Genomic DNA, 17,006 nt, shown 5'->3' on the forward strand with positions numbered 1-17,006 from the left:
TTTGGAGGGTAATCAGAACCACAGGGCTCAGTCAAGGGAATTTTGGTCTTCTGCATGAAGAGATGATTTGCACCCCCAACTCACTCTAGTTTTTCAGGTAGCACAGAATAAGCAAACACCCTTTTCTCACCTAAATTGACAACGTTCTTTGCCCAGAAGGTAGGGTCACAATGGAAGCGTATGGCTCCGTTGGCAGCGGGAACAGGATCACAACGTGCCTTTAAAATGTGACGTAACTGGAATGTTATCTAATGGAAAGCAGAAACAAGACTGTCGATGACAAAGAATTAAGAATGAGAATGTTAAGAAGCAAGTTTAGACTGCTGGATCACCAACAAGGACTGCCAATACCAACTTTAGTTGGTTGCCTGGAAAGCCCTCAGTTCACTAGGAAAATCATCCACCATGCAAGCAGTTTTTAACTCAGCTCTAAGGAGTACAGGAAAGTACTGCAATCATACTGCTTCTGCAATGACTCCAATCAAAGACTGAGCTGCCTTTAGCATTGTCTCTTTCCTGGACATGATCTAGTGAAGCTACTCAATACATAGACAATCCTTTTGACTAAGTATTTCTGTGCTGCAAGACGAGTTCAGGAATCTTTCCTTACCAGCCGTTTACTGTAGAGCAAAGCAGTACTGCTGCCACTTGCAATAGCCCAGTTAGTAAAGTTCATTACATGCTTCACTTGACGTGAAAGACCAGTGATGTCATTTTGTTGTTGTATTAACTTCATCTGTCTCTCCTTTGTTACATTCTACAAAGAAACAAAAACTTTATTACAATGCTATGAGGAAAATGTAAACAACTGCTGCAGTTCTTGGAGCATCAGAAAACCGTGGCAAGCAAAGCAGCTTTCATTAACGCTCACATTCAGAGAGGCCAGAAGCACCAACAACAGTCCTGTGTTACTCCAATCCACCACTCTTCCAGAGATATCAGTGCCAGGAAAAGAGGCTCAGAGAAGAGCCTCTGCTTTATCCCAGGAAAGTATCAACTACTAAACCAAGACCAGTTCTCTTCCTCACATTGCTGGAGGCACAGCAGCACAATGAAGAACTGGGGGAACAACTCAGACTGGAGCCCATCAGAACTGGCAGCTCTGTGCTGAGTGGTGCCCTGGCATTCCTGCCGCTTCCACCACAGAAGCGGCAACTGGAAGAGACAGCTACAGTGGTGGGACAGGTACTCTGAACATCAGCTCCTGTGCCAACCAGAAACTGCCTCTAAACCCCTCCTGAGCATGGCAGGTAAACTCAGCAGCCCCATCTCTGAGAAGCCTTCAGCCTTTGATAACCTGCCAGCTGTAAACTCGCAGTCCCACCAAACAAACTCTTCTCAACCATGGAATCTTGAGTTCTCAATAGGAGACTGTAAACAGTCAACAACACTTATTTTAAATCTTAACTGTACCTCAAGGTGCTGTAAGAGAGATTTTCCTTTTTTGTTGATTTCATTGATGAGGGTGAATATAGCCACTTTGATTTCCTGTTCCACTCGTTTGTTGGTTTCATTTACTTCTTTTATCCTAGAAATAAGAGAACTATTTTGTTAGGCGGTCACTCCACGCTGACAACAAACACCACAGGCACCTTCCCACCCTTCCAAGAGTGAAGGAGCAATTTCTGTACTGAAGAACTGCCAGTAAGCACAAACCCTACAGATTGTTTCATTTCTAACACAGAAATTATCATTAATCAGCTTTTTCAAAGAAGCCATCTAAAAATCTCAGGTTTGGAAAAAAGAAATAATAATTAATCTGTGATGAAGATGGGATCTCAATTAACAACCTGTATTTTAATTCATATGAAACAGTCCTTGTGATCTACACACTTTGTATGTTTAGACACAGAGAAACATTCCCAGCCAAGGCCATGTGTGTTATGTACACACATACACTTATCTCCAGACCATGACTCTCTCACTATGAAGAATTTATATTTGATGCCTCTGAACTTTCATGCAATTGTATATTAAGTAGAAAGGTGCCTTCAAAGAGTTCCATTCTGCATCAGCAATGCTGTATCCAGTTTTGGGCTCCCCAGTTCAAGAGAGACAGGGATCTGCTGGAAAGAGTCCAGTGGACAGCTACAAGGACGACTGGGAGACTTTGACGTCTCTGCTATGAAGAAAGACAGGGGTTTAGTCTGGGGGCTTTTAGTCTGGAGAAGAGAAGGCTGAGAGGGGACCTTATTAATTAATATTAATATTTAAAACTAACATTAATATTAGTTAATATTATTAGCCTTTATTATACCTTATTAATATAAGAATGGTATTGATATTAATATTATTATTAACTATCTAAGGGGTGGCTGTCAAAATGAAGGTGCCAGGCTCTTTTTGGTGGTGCCCAGTGATAGGACAAAGAACAATGGGTACAAGCTAGAACACAGAAGGTTCCACTTCAACACAAGGAGGCAGTTCTTGATGGTGATGGAGCACTGAGGCAGGCTGCCCAGGGAGGTTGTAGTCTCGTTTGGAGACTTTCAAGACCCACCTGCATGTGTTCCTGCGTGGACTGCCCTGGGTGATTCTGCTTTGGCAGTAGGGTTGGACTCAATCCCTGGAGGTCCCTTCCAACTCCTAACATTCTGTGATACAAATCTCCATTTTCACTGCTCCCATCTTCACACATTTGCCTCTGCCATGTACACGGCACCACTAAGGGTTAACAATTTGCACCAGAACTTCTCACATCTTGGGCACACTTCCTTCCACCCTTGTACTTTGCATCTCCAGATAATCTGTCATTTTGCAAATGACTTCAAAGTTGCAGAAGGCTCACAAAACCACCAAGAATCACAGTGGAATTCCCTAACCTCCAGCACACCACATCAACGTGAGAGGGTTAAAAGCCAGCAGTCACCATTTGTGCTGTCTCTACACTCAATATTCCACAGAATGCTGAACTGAAGCTAACTCTGCAATTCTTAAAACTACCTAAGGAAAAGCTTGTCTTCCTTTCAAGTAATTACCCTAAGTTTTGCTTGCTTAAAACAAACAAACAAACATCCTTCTATTCACTCTCAAAACAAGTTTTTGTTACCAGAGGCATTCATATGAAACAACAATATTTCAAGGCAAATCTGTTTATCTCTACAGCCAACATTTCTGTCATCTAGAGCTGAGCTTAGCAGAAACCATAAGACAGTTTTGCCTTGCCTTCACTGTTTGTTTTTTTTAATTCCTCCTTCCCCCAGTGTAATGAAAGTGTCACATTTTTGGTTATAGCTGAAGCTGCCACAAAAGACAACATCTTTGACACTGGATCCTTGTAATAAGTTCCAACAGATCCACAGTATTGTAGGGAAGAAAACATCACAAAAAGTAATTCAAGCAGAGATGATCCAAGGGCTGGAGCACCTCTACTATGAGGATAGGCTGAGGGAGCTGAGGTTGTTCAGCCTAGAGAAGACTCTCAGGGAACCTTAGAGCTACCTTCCTATACCTGAATGGAGCCTGCAGGAAGGCTGCAGAGTGACTTTTCATAAGAGTGTCTAGAGACAGGATGTGAGGGAATGGTTTGAAGCTGAGGCAGAGTAGGGTTAGACTGGAGCTGAGGAAGAAGTTCTTCAGTATGAGGATGGTGAGACTCCAGAACTGGTTGCCCAGGGACATTGTGGATGCTTCCTCCCTGCAGGTGTTTAATGCTAGGCCTTGAGCGGCCAAGTCTACTTGTGAAGCATCTCTGCCCATGGCAGGGAGGTTGGAGTGGATGATCTCTGAGGTCCCTTCCAACCTGAGCCACTCTATGATAATTCAGTCCAATACAACTAAAGGTCGAGAGTCAACTGCAATGTAAGGTCTCATCATGATTCATTAAAAATGAAAGGTAATAGAAACAATTAACCATTTTGGGGTACTTACCTATTCTGAACTTGAGTAGCTGCAAAATTTACATAATTCTTCTTCTCAAGAAGTTTGGCCAATAGGTTCTCAATGGCACCCTTCTGGTTCTGAAAAGCTTCTTCCAGAAACTGATACCTTTTCAACATGCAAAAGAAGATATCAATTACCAAGGAGCATCATGTTGAAACTGCAGTTTCAGACGTAAATTTATGCTTAAAGACATAAAACTTGGAAGGGAAAAAAAATTAACAAAACACAGAAAACTCATAAGTACAGGTATGCCAGTGTGCCAAATGTGTCAGTACTGATCAAATCCTAAGTATCCAGAAGACTGAACCTCACTGGGTCACTTATTAATTCCAGCTATAGAAGGAGACAATGCACTAAATCATTTCACAAGACAGCAAATTATGGAATACCAGATAAAGGAGATACCAGAAACTTCAGTTGGACCAATCATTTTAAGGTAAGATGAGGAAAATGCACTAAGAGCTTAAACACACATTCAAAAGTAGAAAGAAGAAAAAAATATATCTTGTCCCAGAAAAAAAATTTCAGCTGAGCTTATACTGCTCATATTTGGCTGAATTAAATTTAATCCAAAAGAAAATATTCTTATTAAGAATTGTTGGTACTTGCAATGGAGAACATCTCATCCCCTCCCAAGTCCTTCAACCAAGCAGCTGTTGTACCAAAGTATGGTCTGAAAAGAGTGCAAGTAGCTATCATGAAGGCAAGTAATGGAATTTGGTGCATTTTCCTAACACACTATGTGCCACAAGGGGAATTAACAATGCAACAGCAGGAAAATGCCAAGGGGAATGAAGTAACTTCAAGAGTTTTCATCTGCTCAGCTGCTCAAATATTAATAGATTTCCCCCAAACCCCAGGATTCCTATCAGTCTCCTGACACTGCTTGTTTCTGCAGCAACTAAACTTCATGCTGTTCAGCCTGGAGAAGAGATGACTCCAAGGGAACCTTAGTGCTGCCTTCCAATACCAGAACAGATCCTACAAGAAGGCTGCAGAGGGACTTTGCATGAGGGTGTCTAGAGACAGGACAAGGGGGAATGGTTTGAAGCTGAGGGAGAGCAAGGTTAGACTGAAGCTGAGAAAGAAGCTCTTCAGTATGAGGCTGGTGAGACTCTGGAACAGGCTGCCCAGGGAGGTTGTGAATATCTCCTCCCCAGGGGTGTTCAAGGTTGGATGAGGCCTTGAGCAGTTGAGTCTAGTTGAGAGGTGTCCCAGCCCACGGTGGGGAGGTTGGAGTAGACAATCAATGAGGTCCCTTCCAACCTAAGCCATTCTATGAAGCCTCTCTAACTATCACCTGCAGACAACAGTTTTTAAAGCATATCCTGCAATGAAGCCTGTTAACAGCAAAGTATTCTCTTACTAGCAGAGGACTGGTAAGTGGAGCAAGACACATCTGTTAATCAGCATCATGCACAAAGCAGGAGCAAAGAAACCAACTAGAAAACGTTAGTGGGCACACCCTAGGGAAACACACTTCCTGGACTACTGTCCTTCAGGGTAGTCATGATCAAGGCTATGAATGAACAGAGCAGGAATGTTCGAGGTTGTTGAGTGCTAATTTCTGAAGTAGAAGCTCTCCATTAGGCTGCTGGAGCAGCCTATGAGAGAAGCCACTGCTCTGAGAGAAAAAAAGAGCTGAATTCCATATTGCAAGGTACTCTCAAACACCTTCCCAGACAAGTGTCACTTGTAGACTGACTAGGAAAAGCAGTGCTGTAGTGGCTGATAAATAAACTTATCCCCAGCTTCCCTGTTACAATGCTGCAAAATACTTTTTCAAGCATTCCAGCAGCTACATGACAAAGCTGCTAGAGAGCAGGAAGCTTTCATGTGTAAGAGGTTTCAACATTTTTCTAGCAGCCAAGAGAAAAGCAAGCTCTGGAGACAAAGCTCATCATTTCTTTTTACTTGGAATGAAGCAACCTTTAACCAACTAAAACCTACCTATTTTCCCCTCTGTACTAGAAAAAAAATACATTAACATCTACAGGGCAAAGCTTATACCTTCCTTTACAAAATCACCCTGAATTGAAAGACTGCTGCATAATAGAAGACGCCCTGCGCAAAGTTAACCTCCTCTGTGACTCACTAAATCACTTTTGCTTCTTTACAGCACTAATCCTGCAGAGCTGTAGCAATTTCTATTCCAGTGCTGAACAGAGTGACGGCCCTGATACAACAACAGGACAGTCAGCACCTCAACCACACCAAATTCCCTCATACCATGTGCTTAAGATTCTTGACAAAGCTCAACCTCACAGGTTCTCCTTTGCAAGGGATCGTTTCGGTCCAACGAAGAGTAAACACAACAGTATTTAATGACACAACTGTTTGAAATCAGTGCTATTTCATCCTCTCAGAAAGTGCACCACAGGAATTAAGATATGGTAATATTTGTACCTGTGTTCTTTGTGTTCCAGTAACTGACAGTCTCTGCATGTCAGCCTGTCACATGTTTCACAGAAAAGTTTTAACTGCTCTTGTTTGTGGACAGGACAGAAAACAGGACGTTGACCAGATGCTCCCACGGCCTCTGTTTTTAAAAATAAACCATTTTTGCATTTTAAAATAAAATTCAGACAATCTGAAGAGCAAAACAACTAACTTCCACGCTAAGTAAGGACCAAGAATTGGGACAAAGTCAGCTGCAGACCTGTTCTCACCCTAAAGTTACTGTAAATGAATTCCCATTGAAATATTTACAGTGCCGGTGGTTTACAGCTGTTTCTGCTTCACTGGATGCAGAGGGAAGAAGGAATTCTCTCTGATCACAAACACTCAGAAGACACTGGCACTTGTAAGAATGTACAATGTTGTACACAGACAACAGGATCATGTACACCTGTTTGAAGATTAAATTGCTTTCAATTTCACCTCTGACACACTGAAGGATGAATCAAACCTCAACACTGTCAAACATCCAGAGGTTTTCTAAATTATCACTTCAAAACCTTTATAAACCTCATTAAATCCTTCATAACTGAAGTGGTAAAGGCAAAACAAATGTTGTCTGTGTTAAGAGTTACATAAACCCCAGCTAAACTGCTTAACTTTTCCACTTAGACAAGTAACAGCTAATGTCAAAAATTAGTTCTGAGTTTACTAAGTAGTCCTGCACAGTCTTCTAAAGATACTTTGAGCTTAGCACAGAGGAAAGCAGCCTTTGGAAGATACAGCAGGTAAGGTATAAAACATGAATGTCTTCCTCAGCTTCCAACATTTCTGCAGCTTGTTATATCATGCAAGTTATGGTAAAGATAGAGAGCTCAAGAGCCTACAGCTGACACTCACTGGTAAGATATTTCAAATGTACAGGGTACATCTTAGACTAACAAGAAAGGGAACAAGCTCCTCTGAGAAAATAATGACCAGTCACTCCCCACACCCAAGAATTACTAAGGACTGCTGTAGGTAGGTCAAAGGATGGCAATGTTCCCATACTTGACTACACATGGGCTCCCACCTTCAGAAACACCACCTAAAGGTCTGATAGAAACTTTACTTTATTGGAACAGCCATTTTTCAGTAACTCCCCACTCAGGTTACTGAAGGGGAAAGGGAGCTACAGTATCACCTTGCCAGTTACAGTACAGCACCCTTAATGAAAAACTCTTGTAACTCCTTCTAGAGCCCTGTAATTTGATTTCACCTTAAGGGTTTCATGACTACTAGGATTACTACTACTAGGATTAACACATTTAAATTTAAATAGGTAATATTCCTTATTAAACAATACCTATTAAGACACACAGAGAAATCTCTCCAAAAAAAATGGAGTTTATATTTGACCAAGCAAGTGAAATTAGATCTGCTGGCTAAGAGAACTAAGCTCAGCAACAACCTTCTTAATTATTTATCTGATTGTGACCAGAGCTGGCAAAGAGCACAGCAGTGTTACTCCTTTGAAATGGCACAAAGAATCAATCCTTAAGACCTTATTTTAACTGCAGAGAGAGAGCACAATGTCAAGATCATTCCTCTTCAATATGATCAATCTTAATCTACATCCAGGCTGTGTAGAACCAAGAGATCTTTTAATCAGAACTTCTAATCCCATTTCCAAATGAAATCCTGTAGGCTAAACTCCTTCTACCAAGTTTTGAGAACTTTTTTCACACTACCTCAAACAAAACAAGGTCAAATGACAGTTTAAGGATTAACTGCTAATAAAACTGTATGTCTAAACAAACTGCACACACACTCCCCACGTTAAATTTTGCTAACTGAGAAAGATACTGAACCTAAAATAAATTCAAATTCCCCATTTCCTCAGTAATTTCAACACAACAGTAACACTACACTGAATATGACTGAGTTTATCTGTATATACTTGTCTACTGGGAGAACTACAGTAGCTCCTTATAATCAACTAGAGCAAATAGTGTAATTTAACTTCCATGGCCAATAGCTAAGATTACCAAAGTATCAGCGCTCTCTAGATTTCACTCCTCCGCTTCATTGTTCTACTGAGTAAAAAGATTATTAAGTATGGATTTAAATCCTTTCCCAAGCCTGCAGTCTCAGTTTCTTCTGTAATTAAGATTATCTTTTTTTTTACTGGAAATTAAACTGCACAAAGTGTTAGCAAATAACCCATTTTAGTTTAAAATTTCTTTTCTCTTCTGGTTTTAGAGCTGCCAATTTTGCATCGGCAGCCTTCTGCTAAACTCTCTGAAGAAAGCTATACGGCTGCTTACTATCAAAGTAAACCTCCCTCTCTCTTTTCACCTGTGCCAAAGAGAAAACTCTCCTACTGCAGGCAGGACTAAGTGACAAACAAAACACTCACCTGAAGATACATCCTCTTTTTTTCTGATCATATGATCTTTAGTAAATTTGACTCGCTGATGAGCTTCTATGCAAGTCTTGCACAACCATTCCCCACACTCCACACAAAATCCAACAGCACTAGCGTTATCTTCACAGCTTGTACACACCTGCAAAGGGATTGGGCAGTTACCACCATTTTCCTGGTTAGCATTAAGGTGGACAAAAACAAAAGCCCCATTTGAATCCCATGCAAGGAGGGAAGTGCCATACCTGTTCTGACTTCTCATCGGAGCTGCTCGGCGTTTCGGATGTGTCTTTCACAAAGTAGTTATCCACCAGATCGATCTGTCTGCATTCCTGGCGGCAGATTGGACATCTGATTACACCAACTGCAAGCCAGAGAAAAAGAAAAAAGTTTCTCAGATTTAAGAAAAACAATATGAAAAATCAACATGCCCACAGTCAAAAGATGACGACACAAAATCCTCAGACCGCTCATTGCGCTTGGGTAAACCAACAGATTCCACCGGTGACATTACCCCTTAAAAACTAGCTGCAGAACAGCTGTGTAACAGATCCCCAGCCCCCCCAAAAAAATCACCTCAACAACAGAACACAAGGGAAAAAAGCACCCACAAACCACATACAGCTCTTCAGAAAAGGTTCCTTACCTAGAACAGAGCTGTGACAATTTCTATCATACTCAGTTTCTCTTAGTGACTTCTTAATGAAAAAAAAAAGATGTATTTTTACCCAAGTCATTTCATCTCCCCCCTCCCCCTCTTTTTGTCTGTTAAACTAAAGACATCTGTTAATTACTTTTTATAGCTATTGCCCAGTCTTGTCTGTGCCTGGACAGTCAAGTGTGATGCTCGTGAAAATGTCCAAGCAGTGTCACAGCATTCTCCCTGACAGAATACAGAATTAACCAGGTTGGAAAAGACCTTTGAGATCATCGAGTCCAACCTATCACCCAACACCACCTCATCAACTCAACCACAGCACCAAGTGCCTCAGCCAGTCTCTTTTCAAACACTTCCAGTGATGGTGACTCCACCACCTCCCAGGGCAGCCCATTCCAATGGCCAGTCTCTCTTTCTGGGAAGAATTTCTTCCTCACCTCCAGCCTAAACCTCCTCTGGTGCAGCTTGAGACTGTGTCCTCTCATTCTGTCACAGGTTGCCTGGGAGAAGAGACCAACCCCCACCTGGCTACAACCTCCCTTCAGGTAGTTGCAGACAGCAGTAAGGTCTCCCCTGACACCCCAGAGGATGTCCTCTAACCCGTTCCCATGAGGCAGATGCAGCAATACCAACTATCTGAAGTTTAGGGAGCTCTGCAGGGAAGGCTAACACCAAAAACCAGAAGTCGACAGCAGGTGAAGAGTTTTGTCAGAGCAGAGAGAGGCAAGAAGCACAAATTCTACAAAGCAAGATGCTGTCTAACTCCTGGTTACACAACTACTGCAAGTCACCTCTTCCTTGCACTGCACATTAGATGTTCTTATTTGTCAAAGACTTTATTAAGAACACTAATGAGAGGAGCATCTATGTAATCCTTTTAACTGCTTATGATTTAGACAAAGCACACTGAGCTAGCCCACAGACAAAAGATGTCAGAAAGCACAAAACCCAAGTAAATCCAGGAGCAAAAGTGATTTGGTTTTTATGGAAACAGAAAGACTGCTAAAAAAAACACAAAATCTGCAACACAATCCAGCAGCAAACCATTAATGGAACATTTCAAGATGCTTTTAATCTACCACTGCCAGCATACAGCTAAAGCTGCAACAAAGGCATTTGTCTTAATTGTGACTCTCTGAATTATGAGAAGATCTTGCATATATTTGTTTAAAATTTCCCAAGGGTAACAACATTTCTCTGATGGCTGTTTGCATGCATTTCAAAGCAGGCATTTTTTCTTTTCCAGCAGGTTAATGTAACTGTGAAACTGCTTCACCTTGAACCAGTTTCAACAGGAAATGTATTCAAAAAACCTACCTAGAACTAATTTCTCCAGTCTGAAATCTTAAGCCTGTGTGGTGGTTTAAGCCTGAACTGGAGTTTCATCTACCAAAAAATAATCTGGAGTCGGTTTGGAAGTAGAATTAAATGCCTTAACATATATATATAGCAATAACAGGGGGGATTTACAGGGGGAAGGAATAAGGATGAATAGCAGAATAAACAAAACCCAATTTGGATGGCCTTGTATCTCCCTCGATGTATGTGGATTTCAGTCCTTTAGAGAAGCGTGGATGCAGCAGGGAGAAGATCAGGCCCAACCACGTGGCAGAGCCAGGAGGCCAGCAGCAGAGCTGGCTCCTTTCAAACAGGCGAGGCAGGAGCAAAGAGCAAGAACGTCAACCACACCCTCCCCTTTAGAGTCTTGCTGGACAGGAAGGGGGAGCAGAACAGACCAGCTTAGTCTCGGGGGACCCCTCCTCCCAGGAGGAAGAAACCACAGTCCACCTGGATCAGGTTTCTTTTGTCCCCTGGGAGAAGCAGGGCTCTCGCAATCCTCTTCCCCCCATGGTGCTGTAACCCAGCACAGCCTGACAACACTAAAATGGTCTTCCAAATTCTAAAAATGCTTGAGAGCTACAGAATAGGAAGGGGCTCACTCTCTTTACTTCCAGTCTTGTCAGATCAGCCCCAGAGAAATCAGCCCCAGAGAAATCAGCCCCAGAGAAATCAGCCCCAGAGAAATCAGCCCCAGAGAAAGCCCACATCAAGCTGAAATGGACTGATCTGCCCCAGTTCATCTTTGCTAGGCAAGACACACTGCCCACCAAGACAATGTTTTCAACTCATATCTACTACTTTTGCACAAGAAAAAAAACCCCAGGAGTTTCTGAATCTTATTTTGTATTCTCTATCAATGCCTCTAGCAATTCCCTTCCGGAATGTCACTGTATGTTTCAGAGACCACCTGTAGAAGAGCAAAGCTGCCTGAGGCAGTAAGAGTTAACCTGCTTCCCAAGCCCAGGTACAGCCAATCCTCTCCATATAGTTTTCTAGCTTTTGTTTACAAACGCCAGAGAGAAGCTGGCTGGGAGCCTCAAGTGCTGTAGCCCTGGTGCTGAAGAAAGGGGGAGAGGGGAAGAAGCAAAAGGGAGCACAGCTACAACTATCCATGGAAACCTACCTACTCCCTACAAACACCACACTCGCCAAGTAAAACAGCTTCCACTGTAAAGGATCCATACATTCACTCGTTGACTTCCAAGTTAACTTCAGTCAACTGAAAATGAAGTTATAGCTGAACCAACCACTTCTTAACCCTTGCAGAGAACAAAAGTAACGATGGAAAGTAAAGTTGCTGTAGTTCCAGCTGCAAGGCAGCCCTTGGCAGGGAAGTGAAGGGCAGGGCTGAGGGTGAGGAGATCAATGATCTGAATGGAGGGAATGGCATGCACACAATGCACCTGATCAAGGGATAAGATGCTACAAAAAGCACCTTAAACTTCAGTAGCACTGCTCACCACTGGATCTCCTCCATTGCTGGGCTAATCCTTCCTCTAATTCAAACCCATAAATTCAGAGTATCTCTCCATTATTGAAACTCTGAACCCAAATATTTGCATTCCTAAATACCCCTGCTTACATACTAAAATTTGTACTTTTCTAAGACCCAGCTCCTTTAACATAAGCTCTGACCTGTAACACAAAAACCTTTATCAGTTCTGTAGTTGCTTCATGACACTCCAGAGTACTAACACCCTAAGCCACAAGTATAAAAATGTCACTCTGTCCTCACTTCAATGCCTTAAAATGCAATGTTTGAAGTACCTGATGGACAAGAAGTTGAACAAGAGTCAACAACATGGCTCAGTGGGACAATTCTCCCCTGCACTGGGCCACTCAGTCCCTGGTGTGACTTGTCTCCCTGGGACACACAGCAAGCCACTGGCAAGCCAGCTGTGGACTGTGAAAGGCCATGTACCAGAGGGCTGGGACACCCCCTTCACATACCTGGCTCCTGCTTCTCCTGTTCTTTTGGGGACAATAATGACAATCTCTTACCTTCTGACAACCTGGTAGACTGCAAGCAGTAGACCAGAGCATTAAGGTGTCCCCTCAACATACCTGGTTCCTGCTTCCCTTTGGGAACAACAACAATCAACCACCTCCTGTACTTGGGTCCTGGCCCAAGGAAGGGGACACCAGAACCCCAAAATCTAGCAAGTTCTGGGCATGCATGGCTGGTGAAGAATACCAGAATATCAAATCACCCAAGATGGGTCACAAAGGAAAAGCATCTGACAAAAGTCAGTTGTCTTGGGCCCTATAAAGAGCAATCCTAAGTGAGACCTTGGAGCTCTCCTGGGTGGCATCAGGCTGTGACCAGCATGCCTCCCCAGAGCTGGGCCACCTCTCAGGACCATCTGCCAGCAAAGCCAATGGAAGGCCAAGGCAAATCAATCCCCCTGCTGAGAATGCCAATGCATTGTATTTGCTCCAAACTCAAAGAGGGAATTTTTACCACAGGCCTCTTCCACCCAGCCAGATGCCTCACTATCAACGTGATTGTGCACAGCAACCTTCATGGTGTGGGTGTTTGTTGATACTTCACTGGATCCAAATATTCCTGCCTGCCCACCTGTGCCCATGTTTGGTGTTTATACATACATAACTATTTTATTTAGGATCCCCTTACTACAAAGTTAGCCTGAATCCTGTCATTCTCAAATCTGTAATTAACTCACTGCTTGATTACAACCTATTTTACTGAATTACTCGTTAGTCTTTAAGTCAGTTAATCATTAAGTGCTGCTAAAACTCAACCTTTTGATTTACCTCATGCTATGAATAGCTTTTGAATTGCTGTTAAATGACAACTCTGTCAGACCTACTCCTTGGTGACACACACCCTTCAGCATCACAGGCTGCACTAGCAGGTCCTGCCAGAAGGTCCAGGATAGGGATCCTTCCCCTGCTCAGCACTCTGGGAGACCACAACTGGATACTGGGCCCAGGCTGGGACTCTCCAGTACAGGACAAATGGGGGCAAACCCAGTGGTAGCAACCCAGGTGATGAGGGCTGGAACACACCATGTGAGAGAACAGCACTCAGCCTGAGTTGGGGAGTTGGGGAACCCTAACCTGCCAGCTGGGCAGAGCCAGGCTCTGCCTGGAGGTGCTCACCAAAAGGAGCATTAGCACAAGGCAACACTTCACACATTTACAACCAAGGACGGGCAAACACTGCAACAGAGGCTTGGAGAAGTTGTGAAGTTGCCATCACGACTGGACATGGCCTCAAGAACCTCCTCTAACCAGACCTGCTTTGAGCCAGAGATGGAGCCAGGCATATCCACAAGTCCCTGACAACTTCTGCCGTGCTGTGCTCCTTCAAGAACATTCATTTTAAAAGAAAAGACTGACGTTTTCTGTTGCTGCATATGAGACCACAATGAGCACTAGCCCAAAACTCTACCATATCATTCACTGACAATCATCAACAACTCTAATTACTGTTGAGTGAACAGCATCGCTTTAGACATCTGGTTTAAAATACACATGGTTGGGTTGGGTTGAAGTATATGTCAGGTTGATTCCCAACACAAGAATGCTAAGTGAATCTAAGAGAATTCAAAATCCTTTCAGATGCTTTTATTAGAATAGAATTAACCAGGCTGGAAAAGACCTTTGAGATCATCGAGTCCAACCTATCACCCAACACCATCTCATCAACTAAACCATGGTACCAAGTGTCTCAGCCAGGCTCTTCCTAAACACCTCCAGTGATGGTGACTCCACCACCTCCCTGGGCAGCACATCCCAGTGGCCAATCACTCTTTCTATGAAGAACTTCTTCCTAGCATCCAGCCTAAACCCCTCCTGGCACAGCTTGAGACTGTGTCATCTCCTTCTGGTGCTGCTTGCCTGAGAGAAGAGACCAACCCCCACCGGGCTACAATCTCCCTTCAGGGAGCTGCAGGCAGCAAGAAGGTCTCCCCTGAGCCTCCTCTTCTGCAGGCTAGGCAACCCCAGCTCCCTCAGCCTCTCCTCCCAGGACTGTGCTCCAAACCCCTCCCAGCTTTGTTGCCCTTCTCTGGACACATTCCAGCAAGTCAACATCTTTCCTGAACTGAGGGGCCCAGAACTATTGTACTCTATTGCTACTATATTGTTGAAATGATGACGAAGCTTCACAGTTCAGGAAATATTTGCAGGCACTCATGCAATCTAGTAACTCAAACTTCCGCTTCAGGCTCAATCTTGGCATGTACACAGCCCTCTAAGGAATGAATCTCTGCCAGGTTTCATTTATTGGTTGGGAATACCAACAGCAGTTACTGCATAGTATTTACTTTTCTCAGAAATAAAAGGGTCCAAACAAGTTCCTGCACAGCCATACACCAAAACCTCCAGTTTCAGTGATTAGACCTTGAAATAACCCCTCACAGGTCAAGTGAGTGACACAAACTGAAATCTATCAGCATATAAATACATTTTTAAAAAGCAAGCAAAAAAAAAATTGCTTTCAAAGTCCACTCCTAAGTCATTTTTTAATTTCTGACAAAAAAATTCCTCGTTTTCACAACTGTCATGCACAGAACTAACTATAGAATAGAATAGACCAGACCAGACCAGGTTGGAAAAGACCTTTGAGATCATCGAGTCCAACCTATCACCCAACACCATCTAATCAACTAAACCATGGCACCAAGTGCCTCATCCAGGCTCTTTTCAAACACCTCCAGTGATGGTGACTCCACCACCTCCCTGGGCAGCACATTCCAATGGCCAATCTCTTTCTCTGTGAAGAACTTCTTCCTAACATCCAGCCTAAACCTCCTCTGGTGCAGCTTGTGTCCGTGTCCTCTTGTTCTGTTGCTGCTTGCCTGGGAGAAGAGACCAACCCCCACCTAGCTACAACCTCCCTTCAGGTTGTTGTAGAGAGCAGTAAGGACTCCTCTGAGCCTCCTCTTCTCCAGGCTAAGCAACCCCAGCTCCCTCAGCCTCTCCTCATAGGGCTTGTGCTCCATACCCCTCACCAGCTTACATTCAATGAAGAAAATGAATTTATAGCAGTCACAGATATCAATCCTTAGAAAAGCATCTAGAATGCCCTCAGACAAGAGCATTATTTTAAAATAGACATCAATTTAGACTGAAATTTAAGTTTCAGACTGAACATTTTCCAGGACTTGGCCCTTCCTGGGCTCCAGCACACATTCAGTGACCCTCACTCTTCACCACAGGAGAAACCTAAGGAATCAAGGGAGTACAGGTGACCTGTACTCACAATCCCTGAAGGAAGTCGACCTGCATTTACAGAGCTTCAGCAGTTTATTTGTTGCAGGAGTTTTTATCATTCCAGACTGAAAAGACAGTAAGCAGCACCCAACTCAGCCTAAGTGGTATGTCATAGTCTAATAAATCTACCAGGTTTACATCCCCCTTCCCAAACCAACTAAAAATAGTTACTGAGTAATTTAAGGTGTGATTAAAACATGGTTTCTAAACATACAAACACAGGGTACAGAAGTTGAATTCAGCCTCTCAAAATAATTTATGATAGAAAATAGTTTATAGCACTCAGCACTGAATGTGTTCTTCCTCCAATTACACATACAAGCACATCAACCCATTGTGGATGCTTCTCTTAGGCTCTCTGAAAGCATCTTGCAGCTGGTTTTTTAGTTTTTCAGCCCAATGGAGACTGTGACACTCCCAAGGAGCTGGGAGAGACACACGTTTGCTCCATTGAGATAATCTTCTTAAGAGAGATCGTAAATATCTCCGTGCAGCACTGAAACCTCCAACCAACCTGTCTTGCCAGGAACAGAAGCAGCAGTGGGTGCATAAAGTTTTGGGGTTTGTTTTTTTTTCAGTATCTGTTACCCTCTGAAATCTCCAGCTTAGAAAACTCCCACATTCTTCAGAATGCTGTGATACAAATACATCAATTTCTGTAGCTGATTCAATCTGAAAGGACGAGTCCACTTCGACAGCTGAAACAACCAGGCATTGAGAAACCACCTATCCAGCAAACAAAATGTACAGCCCAACAACCTATTAAGTCATTAAACTGAGCATGAAATGCTACCTTTTAGGTTAAAATGACACAAAAATGCACATTTTAAATACACAAAAGCAAAACCTCCTTATTTTTTCCCCCCAACAACAACAAAACCAATTCTTAGAGCAGTGCAATAGAGCAAGCCATAACTTCAGATCACTGTTTTACACTTCAGTGTTTCCCAGACTTTTAGGCACCGAGATCTTTCTTCCATCTTGACCAGCAGTGTCTCTCAAGGGAGTGGCAGCAGGGAAGGAGAGGAGATGCTGATATAGACCACAAGCTCTTGCCTTCAAGCACCCCTACTGCTTTCTCTG

At 43.1% G+C, this 17,006-nt stretch overlaps 1 protein-coding gene across 2 annotated transcripts in view; it reads right to left on the reverse strand.

Annotated features, from left to right (window-relative positions):
* The window catches only part of TRIM33 (tripartite motif containing 33), a 33,161-nt gene that overhangs the window by 13,584 nt on the left and 2,571 nt on the right, over positions 1 to 17,006 (reverse strand). For both annotated transcript variants that reach the window (XM_054176322.1, XM_009896095.2), the window contains exons 2-8: positions 8,929 to 9,047; positions 8,678 to 8,825; positions 6,289 to 6,421; positions 3,871 to 3,987; positions 1,414 to 1,528; positions 611 to 757; positions 131 to 248 (exon numbers count right to left, since the gene is read on the reverse strand). In XM_054176322.1, the coding sequence (XP_054032297.1) occupies positions 131 to 248; positions 611 to 757; positions 1,414 to 1,528; positions 3,871 to 3,987; positions 6,289 to 6,421; positions 8,678 to 8,825; positions 8,929 to 9,047 (897 nt within the window). The remainder of the gene's footprint in view (positions 1 to 130; positions 249 to 610; positions 758 to 1,413; positions 1,529 to 3,870; positions 3,988 to 6,288; positions 6,422 to 8,677; positions 8,826 to 8,928; positions 9,048 to 17,006) is intronic.

This window comes from Dryobates pubescens, chromosome 35, assembly GCF_014839835.1.
Source record: "Dryobates pubescens isolate bDryPub1 chromosome 35, bDryPub1.pri, whole genome shotgun sequence".
NCBI lineage: Eukaryota > Metazoa > Chordata > Aves > Piciformes > Picidae > Dryobates > Dryobates pubescens.